A 17,617-nucleotide genomic window follows, 5' to 3' on the forward strand; every position below is an offset into this window, starting at 1 on the left:
AAGTCTTACCTCCCTCAAACTCATCCTCTGATCAGATCAATCTGATGTCCATCTACAGGAGCCAATAATGATCGAGTCAGAATAAGAGGATCAATATTATTTAGAGACTTTAGTTTGGTCATGTTTTCATAGCCTTCCTCATCAGCGTGTCCGGCTGCAGTTGTGACATTTAAACACAGACGCAGACTCTGCTTCACATCAGCTTCAGAAAGAGCTTCACAAATTTAGTAATGATATGCCGTTTATATTTCATCATATGAGCTCACAGAGATCTAATTAAGAGACTCTTAATTTGTGTTCATGTTGCCAAATTAGCATCTTTTTAGACTACACTTGGAAACTTTTCTTTCAAACACTGAACCTAGCAACACATTTTGTAGTTTTTAAAATTTATTTGCCAACTTTTAATAACTTTTGAAAAGGGACTCAAACAATAAAAAGGTTAAATGTGTTAAGCAGCTGCTCGCTGCAATTGTTCTGTAATGATTGTTTATTTATAATACCATCATTAGCTTGTACCTTTAATTGTTGATCAGTTAGGTGCATATTAACTAACCACCAAATACACTGCTTCAGACTTTCTCAGAATGAGCAGTTTTACTAGTTAATAAGTAGGGGTGTAACGATACGCGTATTCGTATTGAACCGTTCGGTACGACGCTTTCGGTTCGGTACGCGGTACGCATTACGTATACCGAACGGTTCGTTGGAGTAATTAATTATATTTGAAAAAAAAAAAAAGAGAGAGAGAGAGAGAAATATAATGATATGCGTTCAACAAGGTAGCCCAATAACCCAAACAACGTAACAGGCAACGCCCCTGACACTCCCGAAGAAGAAAAAAACACCATCTTATATGTTTATGTTAGGCTACTCAGCAGGCGCTCGCTCACTCAGTACACGCTGCAGGCTCGTTGCAAAATAGCCAATGCGTTGAACAGACTAGAAATGAGAAGATCCTCCAATAACCAACAGGTCTGGTTCACATATCGTGCCTAAAAACGCATGAAAAACGCTAAGCGCGTCTTTCTCCTCCTTTCCAAAGCGCTCGGGCAGAAGCGCTCATGAGGCGTCTGTCTTTGCTAAGCAACAATGACGTGCTCTCTCCATGAGACACGGAAATTTCAGCGAAGGATAAATGGATTTGCAGCTCTAAAAATCGCTTGCAGTAGCTCTGCTACTAAATTTATTTCAAAATTGCAATCCATATACAACTATGATCAGCTGTTCCTTCATCTTGGCTGAGCTCTCAACGTTGTTACGGGAAAGGATGAAGCTGATTGGTTGGTTCTTGTCACATGACCCGCGGTGCGCTTGCGGCATTCTGAAAAGTTGAGATGTTTTTGCATTTTGCTGTATCTAAAACGTATCGAACCGAACCGAACCGTGACATCAGTGTATCGTATCGAACCGAACCGTGAATTTTGTGAACCGTTACACCCCTATTAATAAGACAATAAAATGTCATTTGTTAAAATATGTAATTGATCATTAATTAATTGTTGTTTTTAAAAAGAAGATTTAAATACATTGTCAAGAAAATAAACAACCAAAGCACACAAGTTTTCTGTTTTTAGTTGAAAATGGTGTTGTGTTAACATCCCCTTAGACATGAGACAAAATAATAATAATACCTCCTGAGATGTAACACACAGATTTATCATTTAATATCATAGTCTGTGTTTGTGTGATTGTTTCTGCTGATCTGAGAGTGAAGAGTGTGTTGTTCTGCAGGTTGTGGGACTGTGGCGTCACAGCTGAAGGTTGTTCTGCTCTGAGTTCAGCTCTGAGATCAAACTCCTCACATCTGAGAGAACTGGATCTGACTCACAATAAAGTAGGAGTTACAGGAGTGAAGCTGATCTCTGATGCACTGAAGGATCCTCACTGTAAACTGGAGACACTGAGGTAAGATCATATTCAGTATCAAGCTCCAGTGAAACAATTATGTATTATAACAATATATATTTACCCAAACATTAAAATTCTGTCATTTCTCACTCTCATGTCATCCCACATCTGTATGAATTTCGGTCTTCAAATGAATACAGTAGAAGATTAGAAAAAACTCAAATGATAATTTGTAAATGAAAACGTGTAAGTTGTAGCAGCTTTTCACAGCCCCTCTCTCTAGTGTTAATCTGGATAAAAGTGCACTATTGAGTGTTTGTGCAGAAGCTGTTAGCACACAGAAGTAGATCTCTGATATTTCTCCTGATAACTGTGGAAACAACACAATCTGTCGTCATTTTTACTCACACAGATCAGTGTAATACATCATTCTACTTTTATCTGTGTGCACTCTCAATATTAACTAAACATTGTGCTTTTGTAAAATCAAGAAAACAAACAGGATGTGCTTTCTGCCGTCTCTGTCACCGTGAACTGGAGCGCTTCACTAAAATAAAAAATTGCCTCACAGACATGACACATATATCTGTAAAGAGCTAGAAATGTCTAAACAAACCAATTCAAACTGAACAGATACTCTCTGGTGAGGTGATCGTATGAAAGGTGTATTTCTCTCTAAAGATGCGTCACTGTACTGCAGAGATGACGAGTCAACATCATTAACTTCATCACTGCAGCAGACAATGACTCAGAAAACACTAACTTATTAATAAATAAAACAATTAATGTCCTAATGAATGTTGTTCAGTTGCTTTGACACAATGTATTTAGTTTAAAGCGCTATATAAATTAAAGGCGACTTGACTTGACTTAAAACATGTATATTAAAAGTTGAAATTCAGTAAACACCTTATGTATATTTTGTACAGACAAGCAGATGAAGCTAGAATATAAACACAATGTGCAACATTAAATGTCACATTAAATGGTTTCCCATAGAAAACTTTTAGAAGGAAAACATTGAACCATTAAGAGGATTGTGTTCATATTCTGGCCTCGTCTGCTTGCGTATATGAACTATGCATCATTAATATAGAGAATATTACTGTTTTAAATATATTAGAGACACTTTAAGTGTTTTATAATGTTTTGTCGCACTGTTTAATGATTGAAATATTGCCGCAGGTGCTTTATATGGATTACAACAATGTTGTTTTCGTCAACGATGATGATAACGAAATGATTTCGTTGACGTACCTTTTTTTTCTGACGATAACACGACAATGACTAGCTAAAATTGGCTCTAATGTGACTAAAACATGACGAGACGTTTTCGTTGACGAGACGGAACGAAAATGATTATAAGTCTGATGTTCACAATGCATATCGTTTCTGCCTATTTTGGAGAAGCACCCGGCTGCAGGCTGCAGGTCGAGACAGGGCTGCACCTGGGGCGGGGATGCACGTACTTTTAAATGCGCACTTGAGCAGCGCAGCACACTGTGACTCCATGTTGCTTTGAGCACATAATTCTGCACCCGCGATGTGCATACGCACTTTGTGTGCTCTGTTTTGAAGCGTTTCATATTATCATGGGTTTGCGCACTGAAAGATTATTAAAAGCCTATATTTTTATACCTAGCCTACACAATACATTTAAAATGAGCATAATTTAATTGTATATTATTTGTGTGTAATGTAGGCTATATAAATACATACACTTCTTAGCTCTTGACATTCATATACAAATATAAAATTGTGATATTTGCGGGGTGAGGGCTTCGATAACTCTCTCTTTTTTGACCATACATGTGTTTGCATCCCTGAATGCTTGTGTCATATTTATTAGACAGGGTTGCATGATGTTTGTGTTTACAAATAATATGCATCTTGTTGTTGCACTGGCAGACAAGTTGAAGCACAAGTTGTAGAGCATAAGTATGTGTTCCTCAATAGCTTATATTTTGGGCACGTTGTTCATTGCACTTTAGCAATTTCTCAAATAAAGCCACAATTGCCAAAGTAAGAATGTATTTATTCCTGGCTTTTTTGGAGTAAAACAGTGATTCCACTGTTACCACTTTATTTGTGTGTAATGTTGTAGTAGCTCAAAGTTTTCTGCTGTTTAAACTTTAAACCATTCCTTTATTACTGTGATTACTCGTGAAAATAGGCAATGTGCTGAAATTTTAGAAGAGCATAAATTCATGGAAAAAATATAACTTGAAATATGTGGATAAAAGGTTTCTGCCCAATGCGACCATGAAGTACAGCTTGGCAGCACTGCATCTCCATCAATGAGAAAGTCTAGTTTATTATGCAAAGCTTTTAAGGTTAACTGTTGTTTTATGAATTGCAACACTCGTTACATCCTGTCAAACCTAAGTCCATTTCCAATACTTTTTAACCTGAATTAATTTGTTAAAGACTACTTTTTTGTTTTTTACTAAAATTGACTAAAACTTGACTTAAACCTTTTGGTGTTTTCGTCGACTAAAACTTGACTAAAACTATCAAGTTTATAAGTGACTAAAACTAAAAGGGCTGCCAAAAACAACACTGGATTGCAAATAGGCAAAACTTGCATTTTGTTCACATACTTTTGTTTTATTCTTTTGAGAGGTGATCTGAATATTTGCAGCTGTGAAACAGATGGAAATTGACAGGTTTGTGCTGCATTTCTGTGGATGTTTTGTCCTCTGTGTCTTCGAGCCGGTCACGTGACTGAAAGCTATGAATAGATGTGGTGAAGACATCGTTAAAGTAGTCATGGGTTCAACCATAATTTACAAAGCTACAACAATATTTTTTTTGTGCAAAAATGAAACAAAAATAATGACTTGATTCAGCAGTTCTTCTTCTGTGTTATTTAGTCACGTTATGGACAGAACCACGTCACATGTGTGTTTTCTTCTGCTCCTGAACAAAGCACAGTGTGCTCTGCGTCACACACACGTGTCGTGTTACTGACCATAATGCACTTAGGGTGACACAATAAAAGTTAAAAATAGTGTGTAAATTTTACCATCATTAGCGGTTAGGTTGAACTGCACATAGAGAAGCTACGGTGGCTGAAACAGGACAAAGATGTCATCCTCTGAGACCACAGAGAATGAGGTTTCTTTACAAAGATTAACTAAGGAATTATATTTACTCTATCATTCGGTAAACCGATGTTACTGCAAATATTATTATTATTACTTGTTCATCATTGTGTCTGTGTTTTATTGACAAGAACAGCACAGTGATGAAACACACTCTGTAGAGCAGTTTGTCTGTTTAGGCTCCTGTAGGAACATGCAGCACAAAATATCAATTTCCAAAATTTAGGCCAACCGCGGTGAATGTAGATAGAAATTACTCATTCTAAGGTAATAAAAACAGGCCATTTTTTTCTAAAAGTGACCATTATCTTTTGAGTCAAATTCTTTAATTTAATCAGTGAATTAGAATAAAACATTTGGGCTGTTACCAAACAAATGAAATCAACACGGAAGCTGCATCTGAAGTGAGACTTTGATGTATTTACACACTGTTTAATGCAGGACATGAATGCAGTTAACCTGCACTTACAAATGCAGAAATAATTATTTGATATATAAAACATATAATGTTGATATTTAAAATGATTTAAAACATGAAAAAAGGTTGAAATGTGAAATTAAATCCGCCAGTAGGTGACAGCAAATCACTGTTAATAAGTGAGTCTTTATGATTGAACTGAATCATTGAAACGGTTGATTCATTCAGGAACGAAACACCATCATGTTCTGCTCAGAGATGCAAAACTGTGCTGTGGCTGTGTTTGGAATAATTTTGTTGGCGAAAAAGTGAAATATTAGTATTATAAATAAATATTAATTTCATATCTGAAAGTACAGAACCCATAATCGTTTTTCTCAGCAACACTGCAATATTACAGACTTGACAGGTTTTCCCGAGACGTTTCCTCTGATGTCTGAGACCTGTCTGGCTGAGGATGTACAGTTTAACAAGTCTTACCTCCCTCAAACTCATCCTGTGATCAGATCAATCTGATGTCCATCTACAGGAGCCAATAATGACTGAGTCAGAATAAGAGGATCGATATTATTTAGAGACTTTAGTTAGGTCATGTTTTCATAGCCTGCCTCATCCACGTGTCCGGCTGCAGTTGTGACATTTAAACACAGACGCAGACTCTGCTTCACATCAGCTTCAGAAAGAGCTTCACAAATTTAGTAATGATATGCCCTTTATATTTCATCATATGAGCTCACAAATATCTAATTAAGAGACTCTTAATTTGTGTTCATGTTGCCAAATTAGCATCTTTTTAGACTACACTTTGAAACTTTTCTTTCAAACATTGAACCTAGCAACACATTTTGTAGTTTTAAAAATTTATTTGCCAACTTTTAATAACTTTTGAAAAGGGACTCAAACAATAAAAAGGTTAAATGTGTTAAGCAGCTGCTCGCTGCAATTGTTCTGTAATGATTGTTTATTTATAATACCATCATTAGCTTGTACCTTTAATTGTTGATCAGTTAGGTGCATATTAACTAACCACCAAATACACTGCTTCAGACTTTCTCAGAATGAGCAGTTTTACTAGTTAATAAGACAATAAAATGTCATTGTTAAAATATATGTAATTGATCATTAATTAATTGTTGTTTTTAAAAAGAAGATTTAAATACATTGTCAAGAAAATAAACAACCAAAGCACACAAGTTTTCTGTTTTTAGTTGAAAATGGTGTTGTGTTAACATCCCCTTAGACATGAGACAAAATAATAATAATACCTCCTGAGATGTAACACACAGATTTATCATTTAATATCATAGTCTGTGTTTGTGTGATTGTTTCTGCTGATCTGAGAGTGAAGAGTGTGTTGTTCTGCAGGTTGTGGGACTGTGGCGTCACAGCTGAAGGTTGTTCTGCTCTGAGTTCAGCTCTGAGATCAAACTCCTCACAGCTGAGAGAACTGGATCTGTCTCACAATAAAGTAGGAGTTACAGGAGTGAAGCTGATCTCTGATGGACTGAAGGATCCTCACTGTAAACTGGAGACACTGAGGTAAGATCATATTCAGTATCAAGCTCCAGTGAAACAATTATGTATTATAACAATATATATTTACCCAAACATTAAAATTCTGTCATTTCTCACTCTCATGTCATCCCACATCTGTATGAATTTCGGTCTTCAAATGAATACAGTAGAAGATTAGAAAAAACTCAAATGATAATTTGTAAATGAAAACGTGTAAGTTGTAGCAGCTTTTCACAGCCCCTCTCTCTAGTGTTAATCTGGATAAAAGTGCACTATTGAGTGTTTGTGCAGAAGCTGTTAGCACACAGAAGTAGATCTCTGATATTTCTCCTGATAACTGTGGAAACAACACAAAATCTGTCGTCATTTTTACTCACACAGATCAGTGTAATACATCATTCTACTTTTATCTGTGTGCACTCTCAATATTAACTAAACATTGTGGTTTTGTAAAATCAAGAAAACAAACAGGATGTGCTTTCTGCCGTCTCTGTCACCGTGAACTGGAGCGCTTCACTAAAATAAAAAATTGCCTCACAGACATGACACATATATCTGTAAAGAGCTAGAAATATCTAAACAAACCAATTCAAACTGAACAGATACTCTCTGGTGAGGTGATCGTATGAAAGGTGTATTTCTCTCTAAAGATGCGTCACTGTACTGCAGAGATGACGAGTCAACATCATTAACTTCATCACTGCAGCAGACAATGACTCAGAAAACACTAACTTATTAATAAATAAAACAATTAATGTCCTAATGAATGTTGTTCAGTTGCTTTGACACAATGTATTTAGTTTAAAGCGCTATATAAATTAAAGGCGACTTGACTTGACTTAAAACATGTATATTAAAAGTTGAAATTCAGTAAACACCTTATGTATATTTTGTACAGACAAGCAGATGAAGCTAGAATATAAACACAATGTGCAACATTAAATGTCACATTAAATGGTTTCCCATAGAAAACTTTTAGAAGGAAAACATTGAACCATTAAGAGGATTGTGTTCATATTCTAGCCTCGTCTGCTTGCGTATATGAACTATGCATCATTAATATAGAGAATATTACTGTTTTAAATATATTAGAGACACTTTAAGTGTTTTATTATGTTTTGTCGCACTGTTTAATGATTGAAATATTGCCGCAGGTGCTTTATATGGATTGCAACAATGTTGTTTTTGTCAACGATGATGATAACGAAATGATTTCATTGACGTACCTTTTTTTTCTGACGATAACACGACGATGACTAGCTAAAATTGGCTCTAATGTGACTAAAACATGACGAGACGTTTTCGTTGACGAGACGGAACGAAAATGATTATAAGTCTGATGTTCACAATGCATATCGTTTCTGCCTATTTTGGAGAAGCACCCGGCTGCAGGCTGCAGGTCGAGACAGGGCTGCACCTGGGGCGGGGATGCACGTACTTTTAAATGCGCACTTGAGCAGCGCAGCACACTGTGACTCCATGTTGCTTTGAGCACATCATTCTGCACCCGCGATGTGCATACGCACTTTGTGTGCTCTGTTTTGAAGCGTTTCATATTATCATGGGTTTGCGCACTGAAAGATTATTAAAAGCCTATATTTTTATACCTAGCCTACACAATACATTTAAAATGAGCATAATTTAATTGTATATTATTTGTGTGTAATGTAGGCTATATAAATACATACACTTCTTAGCTCTTGACATTCATATACAAATATAAAATTGTGATATTTGCGGGGTGAGGGCTTCGATAACTCTCTCTTTTTTGACCATACATGTGTTTGCATCCCTGAATGCTTGTGTCACATTTATTAGACAGGGTTGTATGATGTTTGTGTTTACAAATAATATGCATCTTGTTGTTGCACTGGCAGACAAGTTGAAGCACAAGTTGTAGAGCATAAGTATGTGTTCCTCAATAGCTTATATTTTGGGCACGTTGTTCATTGCACTTTAGCAATTTCTCAAATAAAGCCACAATTGCCAAAGTAAGAATGTATTTATTCCTGGCTTTTTTGGAGTAAAACAGTGATTCCACTGTTACCACTTTATTTGTGTGTAATGTTGTAGTAGCTCAAAGTTTTTTGCTGTTTAAACTTTAAACCATTCCTTTATTACTGTGATTACTGGTGAAAATAGGCAATGTGCTGAAATTTTAGAAGAGCATAAATTCATGGAAAAATATAACTTGAAATATGTGGATAAAAGGTTTCTGCCCAATGCGACCATGAAGTACAGCTTGGCAGCACTGCATCTCCATCAATGAGAAAGTCTAGTTTATTATGCAAAGCTTTTAAGGTTAACTGTTGTTTTATGAATTGCAACACTCGTTACATCCTGTCAAACCTAAGTCCATTTCTAATACTTTTTAACCTGAATTAATTTGTTAAAGACTACTTTTTTGTTTTTTACTAAAATTGACTAAAACATGACTAAAACCTTTTTGTGTTTTCGTCGACTAAAACTTGACTAAAACTATCAAGTTTATAAGTGACTAAAACTAAAAGGGCTGCCAAAAAACAACACTGGATTGCAAATAGGCAAAACTTGCATTTTGTTCACATACTTTTGTTTTATTCTTTTGAGAGGTGATCTGAATATTTGCAGCTGTGAAACAGATGGAAATTGACAGGTTTGTGCTGCATTTCTGTGGATGTTTTGTCCTCTGTGTCTTCGAGCCGGTCACGTGACTGAAAGCTATGAATAGATGTGGTGAAGACATCGTTAAAGTAGTCATGGGTTCAACCATAATTTACAAAGCTACAACAATATTTTTTTTGTGCAAAAATGAAACAAAAATAATGACTTGATTCAGCAGTTCTTCTTCTGTGTTATCTAGTCACGTTATGGACAGAACCACGTCACATGTGTGTTTTCTTCTGCTCCTGAACAAAGCACAGTGTGCTCTGCGTCACACGCATGTGTCATGGTACTGACCATAATGCACTTAGGGTGACGCAATAAAAGTAAAATAGTGTGTAAATTTTACCATCATTAGCGGTTAGGTTGAACTGCACATAGAGAAGCTACGGTGGCTGAAACAGGACAAAGATGTCATCCTCTGAGACAGCAGAGAATGAGCTTTCTTTACAAAGATTAACTAAGGAATTATATTTACTCTATCATTCAGTAAACCGATGTTACTGCAAATATTATTATTATTACTTGTTCATCATTGTGTCTGTGTTTTATTGACAAGAACAGCACAGTGATGAAACACACTCTGTAGAGCAGTTTGTCTGTTTAGGCTCCTGTAGGAACATGCAGCGCAAAATATCAATTTCCAAAATTTAGGCCAACCGCGGTGAATGTAGATAGAAATTACTCATTCTAAGGTAATAAAAACAGGCCATTTTTTTCTAAAAGTGACCATTATCTTTTGAGTCAAATTCTTTAATTTAATCAGTGAATTAGAATAAAACATTTGGGCTGTTACCAAACAAATGAAATCAACACGGAAGCTGCATCTGAAGTGAGACTTTGATGTATTTACACACTGTTTAATGCAGGACATGAATGCAGTTAACCTGCACTTACAAATGCAGAAATAATTATTTGATATATAAAACATATAATGTTGATATTTAAAATGATTTAAAACATGAAAAAAGGTTGAAATGTGAAATTAAATCTGCCAGTAGGTGACAGCAAATCACTGTTAATAAGTGAGTCTTTATGATTGAACTGAATCATTGAAACGGTTGATTCATTCAGGAACGAAACACCATCATGTTCTGCTCAGAGATGCAAAACTGTGCTGTGGCTGTGTTTGGAATAATTTTGTTGGCGAAATAGTGAAATATTAATATTATAAATAAATATTAATTTCATATCTGAAAGTACAGAACCCATAATCGTTTTTCACAGCAACACTGCAATATTACAGACTTGACAGGTTTTCCCGAGACGTTTCCTCTGATGTCTGAGACCTGTCTGGCTGAGGATGTACAGTTTAACAAGTCTTACCTCCCTCAAACTCATCCTCTGATCAGATCAATCTGATGTCCATCTACAGGAGCCAATAATGACTGAGTCAGAATAAGAGGATCGATATTATTTAGAGACTTACTTTAGTTTGGTCATGTTTTCATAGCCTTCCTCATCCACGTGTCCGGCTGCAGTTGTGACATTTAAACACAGACGCAGACTCTGCTTCACATCAGCTTCAGAAAGAGCTTCACAAATTTAGTAATGATATGCCGTTTATATTTCATCATATGAGCTCACAGAGATCTAATTAAGAGACTCTTAATTTGTGTTCATGTTGCCAAATTAGCATCTTTTTAGACTACACTTTGAAACTTTTCTTTCAAACATTGAACCTAGCAACACATTTTGTAGTTTTTAAAATTTATTTGCCAACTTTTAATAACTTTTGAAAAGGGACTCAAACAATAAAAAGGTTAAATGTGTTAAGCAGCTGCTCGCTGCAATTGTTCTGTAATGATTGTTCATTTATAATACCATCATTATCTTGTACCTTTAATTGTTGATCAGTTAGGTGCATATTAACTAACCACCAAATACACTGCTTCAGACTTTCTCAGAATGAGCAGTTTTACTAGTTAATAAGACAATAAAATGTCATTGTTAAAAAATGTAATTGATCATTAATTAATTGTTGTTTTTAAAAAGAAGATTTAAATACATTGTCATGAAAATAAACAACCAAAGCACACAAGTTTTCTGTTTTTAGTTGAAAATGGTGTTGTGTTAACATCCCCTTAGACATGAGACAAAATAATAATAATACCTCCTGAGATGTAACACACAGATTTATCATTTAATATCATAGTCTGTGTTTGTGTGATTGTTTCTGCTGATCTGAGAGTGAAGAGTGTGTTGTTCTGCAGGTTGTGGGAGTGTGGCGTCACAGATGAAGGTTGTTCTGCTCTGAGTTCAGCTCTGAGATCAAACTCCTCACAGCTGAGAGAACTGGATCTGTCTCACAATAAAGTAGGAGATACAGGAGTGAAGCTGATCTCTGATGCACTGAAGGATCCTCACTGTAAACTGGAGACACTGAGGTAAGATCATATTCAGTATCAAGCTCCAGTGAAACAATTATGTATTATAACAATATATATTTACCCAAACATTAAAATTCTGTCATTTCTCACTCTCATGTCATCCCACATCTGTATGAATTTCGGTCTTCAAATGAATACAGTAGAAGATTAGAAAAAACTCAAATGATAATTTGTAAATGAAAACGTGTAAGTTGTAGCAGCTTTTCACAGCCCCTCGCTCTAGTGTTAATCTGGATAAAAGTGCACTATTGAGTGTTTGTGCAGAAGCTGTTAGCACACAGAAGTAGATCTCTGATATTTCTCCTGATAACTGTGGAAACAACACAATCTGTCGTCATTTTTACTCACACAGATCAGTGTAATACATCATTCTACTTTTATCTGTGTGCACTCTCAATATTAACTAAACATTGTGCTTTTGTAAAATCAAGAAAACAAACAGGATGTGCTTTCTGCCGTCTCTGTCACCGTGAACTGGAGCGCTTCACTAAAATAAAAAATTGCCTCACAGACATGACACATATATCTGTAAAGAGCTAGAAATGTCTAAACAAACCAATTCAAACTGAACAGATACTCTCTGGTGAGGTGATCGTATGAAAGGTGTATTTCTCTCTAAAGATGCGTCACTGTACTGCAGAGATGACGAGTCAACATCATTAACTTCATCACTGCAGCAGACAATGACTCAGAAAACACTAACTTATTAATAAATAAAACAATTAATGTCCTAATGAATGTTGTTCAGTTGCTTTGATGCAATGTATTTAGTTTAAAGCGCTATATAAATTAAAGGCGACTTGACTTGACTTAAAACATGTATATTAAAAGTTGAAATTCAGTAAACACCTTATGTATATTTTGTACAGACAAGCAGATGAAGCTAGAATATAAACACAATGTGCAACATTAAATGTCACATTAAATGGTTTCCCATAGAAAACTTTTAGAAGGAAAACATTGAACCATTAAGAGGATTGTGTTCATATTCTGGCCTCGTCTGCTTGCGTATATGAACTATGCATCATTAATATAGAGAATATTACTGTTTTAAATATATTAGAGACACTTTAAGTGTTTTATTATGTTTTGTCGCACTGTTTAATGATTGAAATATTGGCGCAGGTGCTTAATATGGATTGCAACAATGTTGTTTTCGTCAACGATGATGATAACGAAATGATTTCGTTGACGTACCTTTTTTTTCTGACGATAACACGACGATGACTAGCTAAAATTGGCTCTAATGTGACTAAAACATGACGAGACGTTTTTGTTGACGAGACGAGACGGAACGAAAATGATTATAAGTCTGATGTTCACAATGCATATCGTTTCTGCCTGTTTTGGAGAAGCATGGAAAAATAACTTGAAATATGTGGATAAAAGGTTTCTGCCCAATGCGACCATGAAGTACAGCTTGGCAGCACTGCATCTCCATCAATGAGAAAGTCTAGTTTATTATGCAAAGCTTTTAAGGTTAACTGTTGTTTTATGAATTGCAACACTCGTTACAACCTGTCAAACCTAAGTCCATTTCCAATACTTTTTAACCTGAATTAATTTGTTAAAGACTACTTTTTTGTTTTTTACTAAAATTGACTAAAACTTGACTAAAACCTTTTTGTGTTTTCGTCGACTAAAACTTGACTAAAACTATCAAGTTTATGAGTGACTAAAACTAAAAGGGCTGCCAAAAACAACACTGGATTGCAAATAGGCAAAACTTGCATTTTGTTCACATACTTTTGTTTTATTCTTTTGAGAGGTGATCTGAATATTTGCAGCTGTGAAACAGATGGAAATTGACAGGTTTGTGCTGCATTTCTGTGGATGTTTTGTCCTCTGTGTCTTCGAGCCGGTCACGTGACTGAAAGCTATGAATAGATGTGGTGAAGACATCGTTAAAGTAGTCATGGGTTCAACCATAATTTACAAATCTACAACAATATTTTTTTGTGCAAAAATGAAACAAAAATAATGACTTGATTCAGCAGTTCTTCTTCTCTGTGTTATCTAGTCACGTTATGGACAGAACCACGTCACACGTGTGTTTTCTTCTGCTCCTGAACAAAGCACAGTGTGCTCTGCGTCACACGCATGTGTCGTGGTACTGTCCATAATGCACTTAGGGTGACACAATAAAAGTTAAAAATAGTGTGTAAATTTTACCATCATTAGCGGTTAGGTTGAACTGCACATAGAGAAGATACGGTGGCTGAAACAGGACAAAGATGTCATCCTCTGAGACCACAGAGAATGAGCTTTCTTTACAAAGATTAACTAAGGAATTATATTTACTCTATCATTCAGTAAACCGATGTTACTGCAAATATTATTATTATTACTTGTTCATCATTGTGTCTGTGTTTTATTGACAAGAACAGCACAGTGATGAAACACACTCTGTAGAGCAGTTTGTCTGTTTAGGCTCCTGTAGAAACATGCAGCACAAAATATCAATTTCCAAAATTTAGGCCTAGCGCGGTGAATGTAGATAGAAATTACTCATTCTAAGGTAATAAAAACATTCAAATGACAAAAACATACCCATTTATGACGAAATGCATGGTTTTGGTGAGTGATTTTGTAAACACGGCCTTAAATTAGTTATAAAGTCCAAAATAATCGTACAGAGTTAGGAGAAAACTGGATATGTGACAGATATACATCATGCACGTCCGATTTTAAAGTGAAACTTGCTGAAGTCTGAAATCACGGAAATGAAAAAGAGAAATCACTCAACTGTTCTAGTCACTGATTAACCTTTGTAGCTTGAATAAAAATGAATATATAATATATAATATATAAAAATGTGTCAAGTAATAAAGAGACTTGGTGAAGAGATGTCATTAAACATATATTTAAAATATACCATCTTTATGTTGTTTCTACAAGGTTCAGTGTGAAACTATGACAATATATTAATAATCAGTTAGTCATGATGAACTACAGAAAATGTGTGATTAATTAGTTTTTTTTATTTACAGACAACACAAATGTTAACCTTTCATTGATGTTGCTGTTGCTGAATATGCATTTAAATTTAATTAATTATTTTATAGTCCCCTCCCCCATAAAGAGAATGGGATGGCCCCCAACCCCCTTGGCCCCCTTCAAATTTTCAATTCTATAATCCAGCCCTCAACTGAAACTCATTGAATAGCCCTGATATATGTATGATATGGATTTAGCTATTACGTGGATACCATTATATATTCATGAATTTAAAATGTGCATTTATATAGTTCTGTTCAACATGGTACGCTTTGCAAATGTTACCACAAATGACGATAAAGAGTCGAGGCTGAATGTTTTTGTGCTACAGAGGCATTAGTAATCAAACACAGAGCATCGTAACAGACCAAACTAATAGAGCACAAATCACCTGCTCCAGTGGTTCACAGACTGAGGGACAGTGTACAGTTAGCAGATTATTTTGGAAAAGAAACCTCTGCAGGGTGATAAAGACTACATTGTACAACTGTCCCGCTTATCATGCGGCCACTTTCCTGATAAGTAAATAACTGAACGCGAAATATTAATTTGTCATATTTTAATGACCTCCTCATGACTCGTGTGAGCGCTCTGTTATCAGTTGTAGCAGCTGTGTTTGTGTCAGTAACAGACACTAGATGGAGCGACTGAAGAATCAGAGTTATATTGAGTTAAATTACTCTGACAAAGAACCATTTCAAATATTCATAAGAGAATCGTGAAAAAAAAAGTTTGCTCAAAAATATCAAGCAGCACATCCATTTACGACATTGATAATAATCAGAAATTATTACTGGGCAGCAAATCCTCATATTAAATGATTTCTGAAGATTGTGTGACACTGAAGACTGTAGTAATGATGCTGAAAATACAGCTTTCATCACAGGAATACAGCAACCTATGTGTTAAAACAATCAAACAGATCATTTAAACTGACAATACTTCACAATATTACAGTGTTTACTGTATTTTAATAAGTAATGTAGCCTTGGTGGGCATAGAAATCCCCCCCCCCCAAAAAAAAGAGGGGTTGGGGGTCTTGAAAATATTTTTTCCTACAAAAGAGGGGCCCGGTAGAAAAGGTTTGGGAACCACTGGCCAACTCAAACACACAATATTTAATTCATAAAGGCCTCATGTGGCATGTTTGCACTTTTTGAGAAAAATAAAAAAGTACTTTTCAGGTCAATGTCCCTCACTTTTTCTAGTTAAATAAGATTAAAATATTTTACTGTAATTTTCCCCCTTATATCGCAATAAATATCGATATCGCCTGGACAGTGTAAAATATTGTGATATGATTTTTAGCTCATATCGCCCACCCCTAATATGTGTATATATATTCTTTATTTTTATTTACCATGCTGTCATACTCAACATATTTTATAGGACATTAATGTCGACACAATAAGGTTCAGAAAGTGCTGTAATTGTTTGTGATCTCTTTGCTTAAAGAAGTTTGTGACAGACTCAAATCATCACTGCTGCATATATTTAAATTTTCCAGTTGTCAAATATGTTAATGTAACTAATGTAGTGATTATTTCTGCGCGGTGTCAGATGTTATCGTGTCTCTAATTAGATCGGTCACAAACATGATCTCTGCATGATCTAATGTGTAGCGTCTTATTCACTCACTGTCATGCATTGTGTGCAGCACATTTCTTCTCCCTCTTCTTGTTTCGTCCATTTCTCCACTGCTAAAGAAACTCACAAGCCTCTTAAATCTCCTCGTCCATACTCCTGACAATTTGGTCTTTAAGAGCTCTTTTAACGGTTAAGATGCAGCTGCGGTGATTTGGTCTGAAAGCAGGTGAAGTGAGAGAGACAGTAGACACACAACATACAAACATAAGCACACAATCACAACTCTTAGGATATGTTTACAGAAACAGACAAAATAATAATAATACCTCCTGAGATGTAACACACACAGATTTATCATTTAATATCATAGTCTGTGTCTGTTTCTGCTGATCTGAGAGTGAAGAGTGTGTTGTTCTGCAGGTTGATTGGTTGTGGTGTCACAGATGAAGGTTGTTCTGCTCTGAGTTCAGCTCTGAGATCAAACTCCTCACCGCTGAGAGAACTGGATCTGTCATGGAATAAAGTAGGAGATACAGGAGTGAAGCTGATCTCTGATGCACTGAAGGATCCTCACTGTAAACTGGAGAAACTGAGGTAAGAACATATTCAGTATCAAGCTCCAGTGAAACAATTATGTATTTTAGGGATATATTAGATTTGAGTTCATATAATGCAAATGGATATTAACCTGCTTCAAAGAAAATGCAAAACAAACACAGCTATAATCCAAAAAGACCCCAGTTGATAAATCAGTGTTTTCTAAAGCAAAACCATAGTTGTAAGAAAATGATTAATATTTTTAACTTTAAATTAGTGCTTCACAGCTTTAAAAATAATATTCACTTTATATTCCATTATATGGGCTCACAGAGATTCAGTGTTTCTAATAATATTCATTTGTGTTAATGTTAGCAACTGAGTGTTTTTGTTGCTAGATTTAGCAACTTTTCAAACTACACTTGAAAAAGTTTTTTTTTTTCAAAAGCACAGATTAGTTGGCAATACTGCTTGAACAAAACTATAGACTGAATGTGTAATACACGTGTGTGATCTGTTTCTTTCTGCTGAACTGAGAGTGAAGAGTGTGTTGTTCTGCAGGTTGAGTTATTGTG

General features: G+C 35.4%; 1 protein-coding gene across 4 annotated transcripts in view; it reads left to right on the forward strand.

The window, feature by feature from the left end:
* The window catches only part of LOC113075098 (NACHT, LRR and PYD domains-containing protein 12-like), a 131,382-nt gene that overhangs the window by 19,618 nt on the left and 94,147 nt on the right, over positions 1–17,617 (forward strand). For 2 of the 4 annotated variants that reach the window (XM_026247822.1, XM_026247823.1), the window contains exons 10-13: positions 1,735–1,908; positions 6,739–6,912; positions 11,745–11,918; positions 16,926–17,099. The exons of the other annotated variants lie outside the window; for them this stretch is intronic. In XM_026247822.1, the coding sequence (XP_026103607.1) occupies positions 1,735–1,908; positions 6,739–6,912; positions 11,745–11,918; positions 16,926–17,099 (696 nt within the window). The remainder of the gene's footprint in view (positions 1–1,734; positions 1,909–6,738; positions 6,913–11,744; positions 11,919–16,925; positions 17,100–17,617) is intronic. 4 annotated transcript variants of the gene reach the window in all.

This window comes from Carassius auratus, unplaced genomic scaffold (genome assembly GCF_003368295.1).
Source record: "Carassius auratus strain Wakin unplaced genomic scaffold, ASM336829v1 scaf_tig00016366, whole genome shotgun sequence".
Taxonomy (NCBI): domain Eukaryota; kingdom Metazoa; phylum Chordata; class Actinopteri; order Cypriniformes; family Cyprinidae; genus Carassius; species Carassius auratus.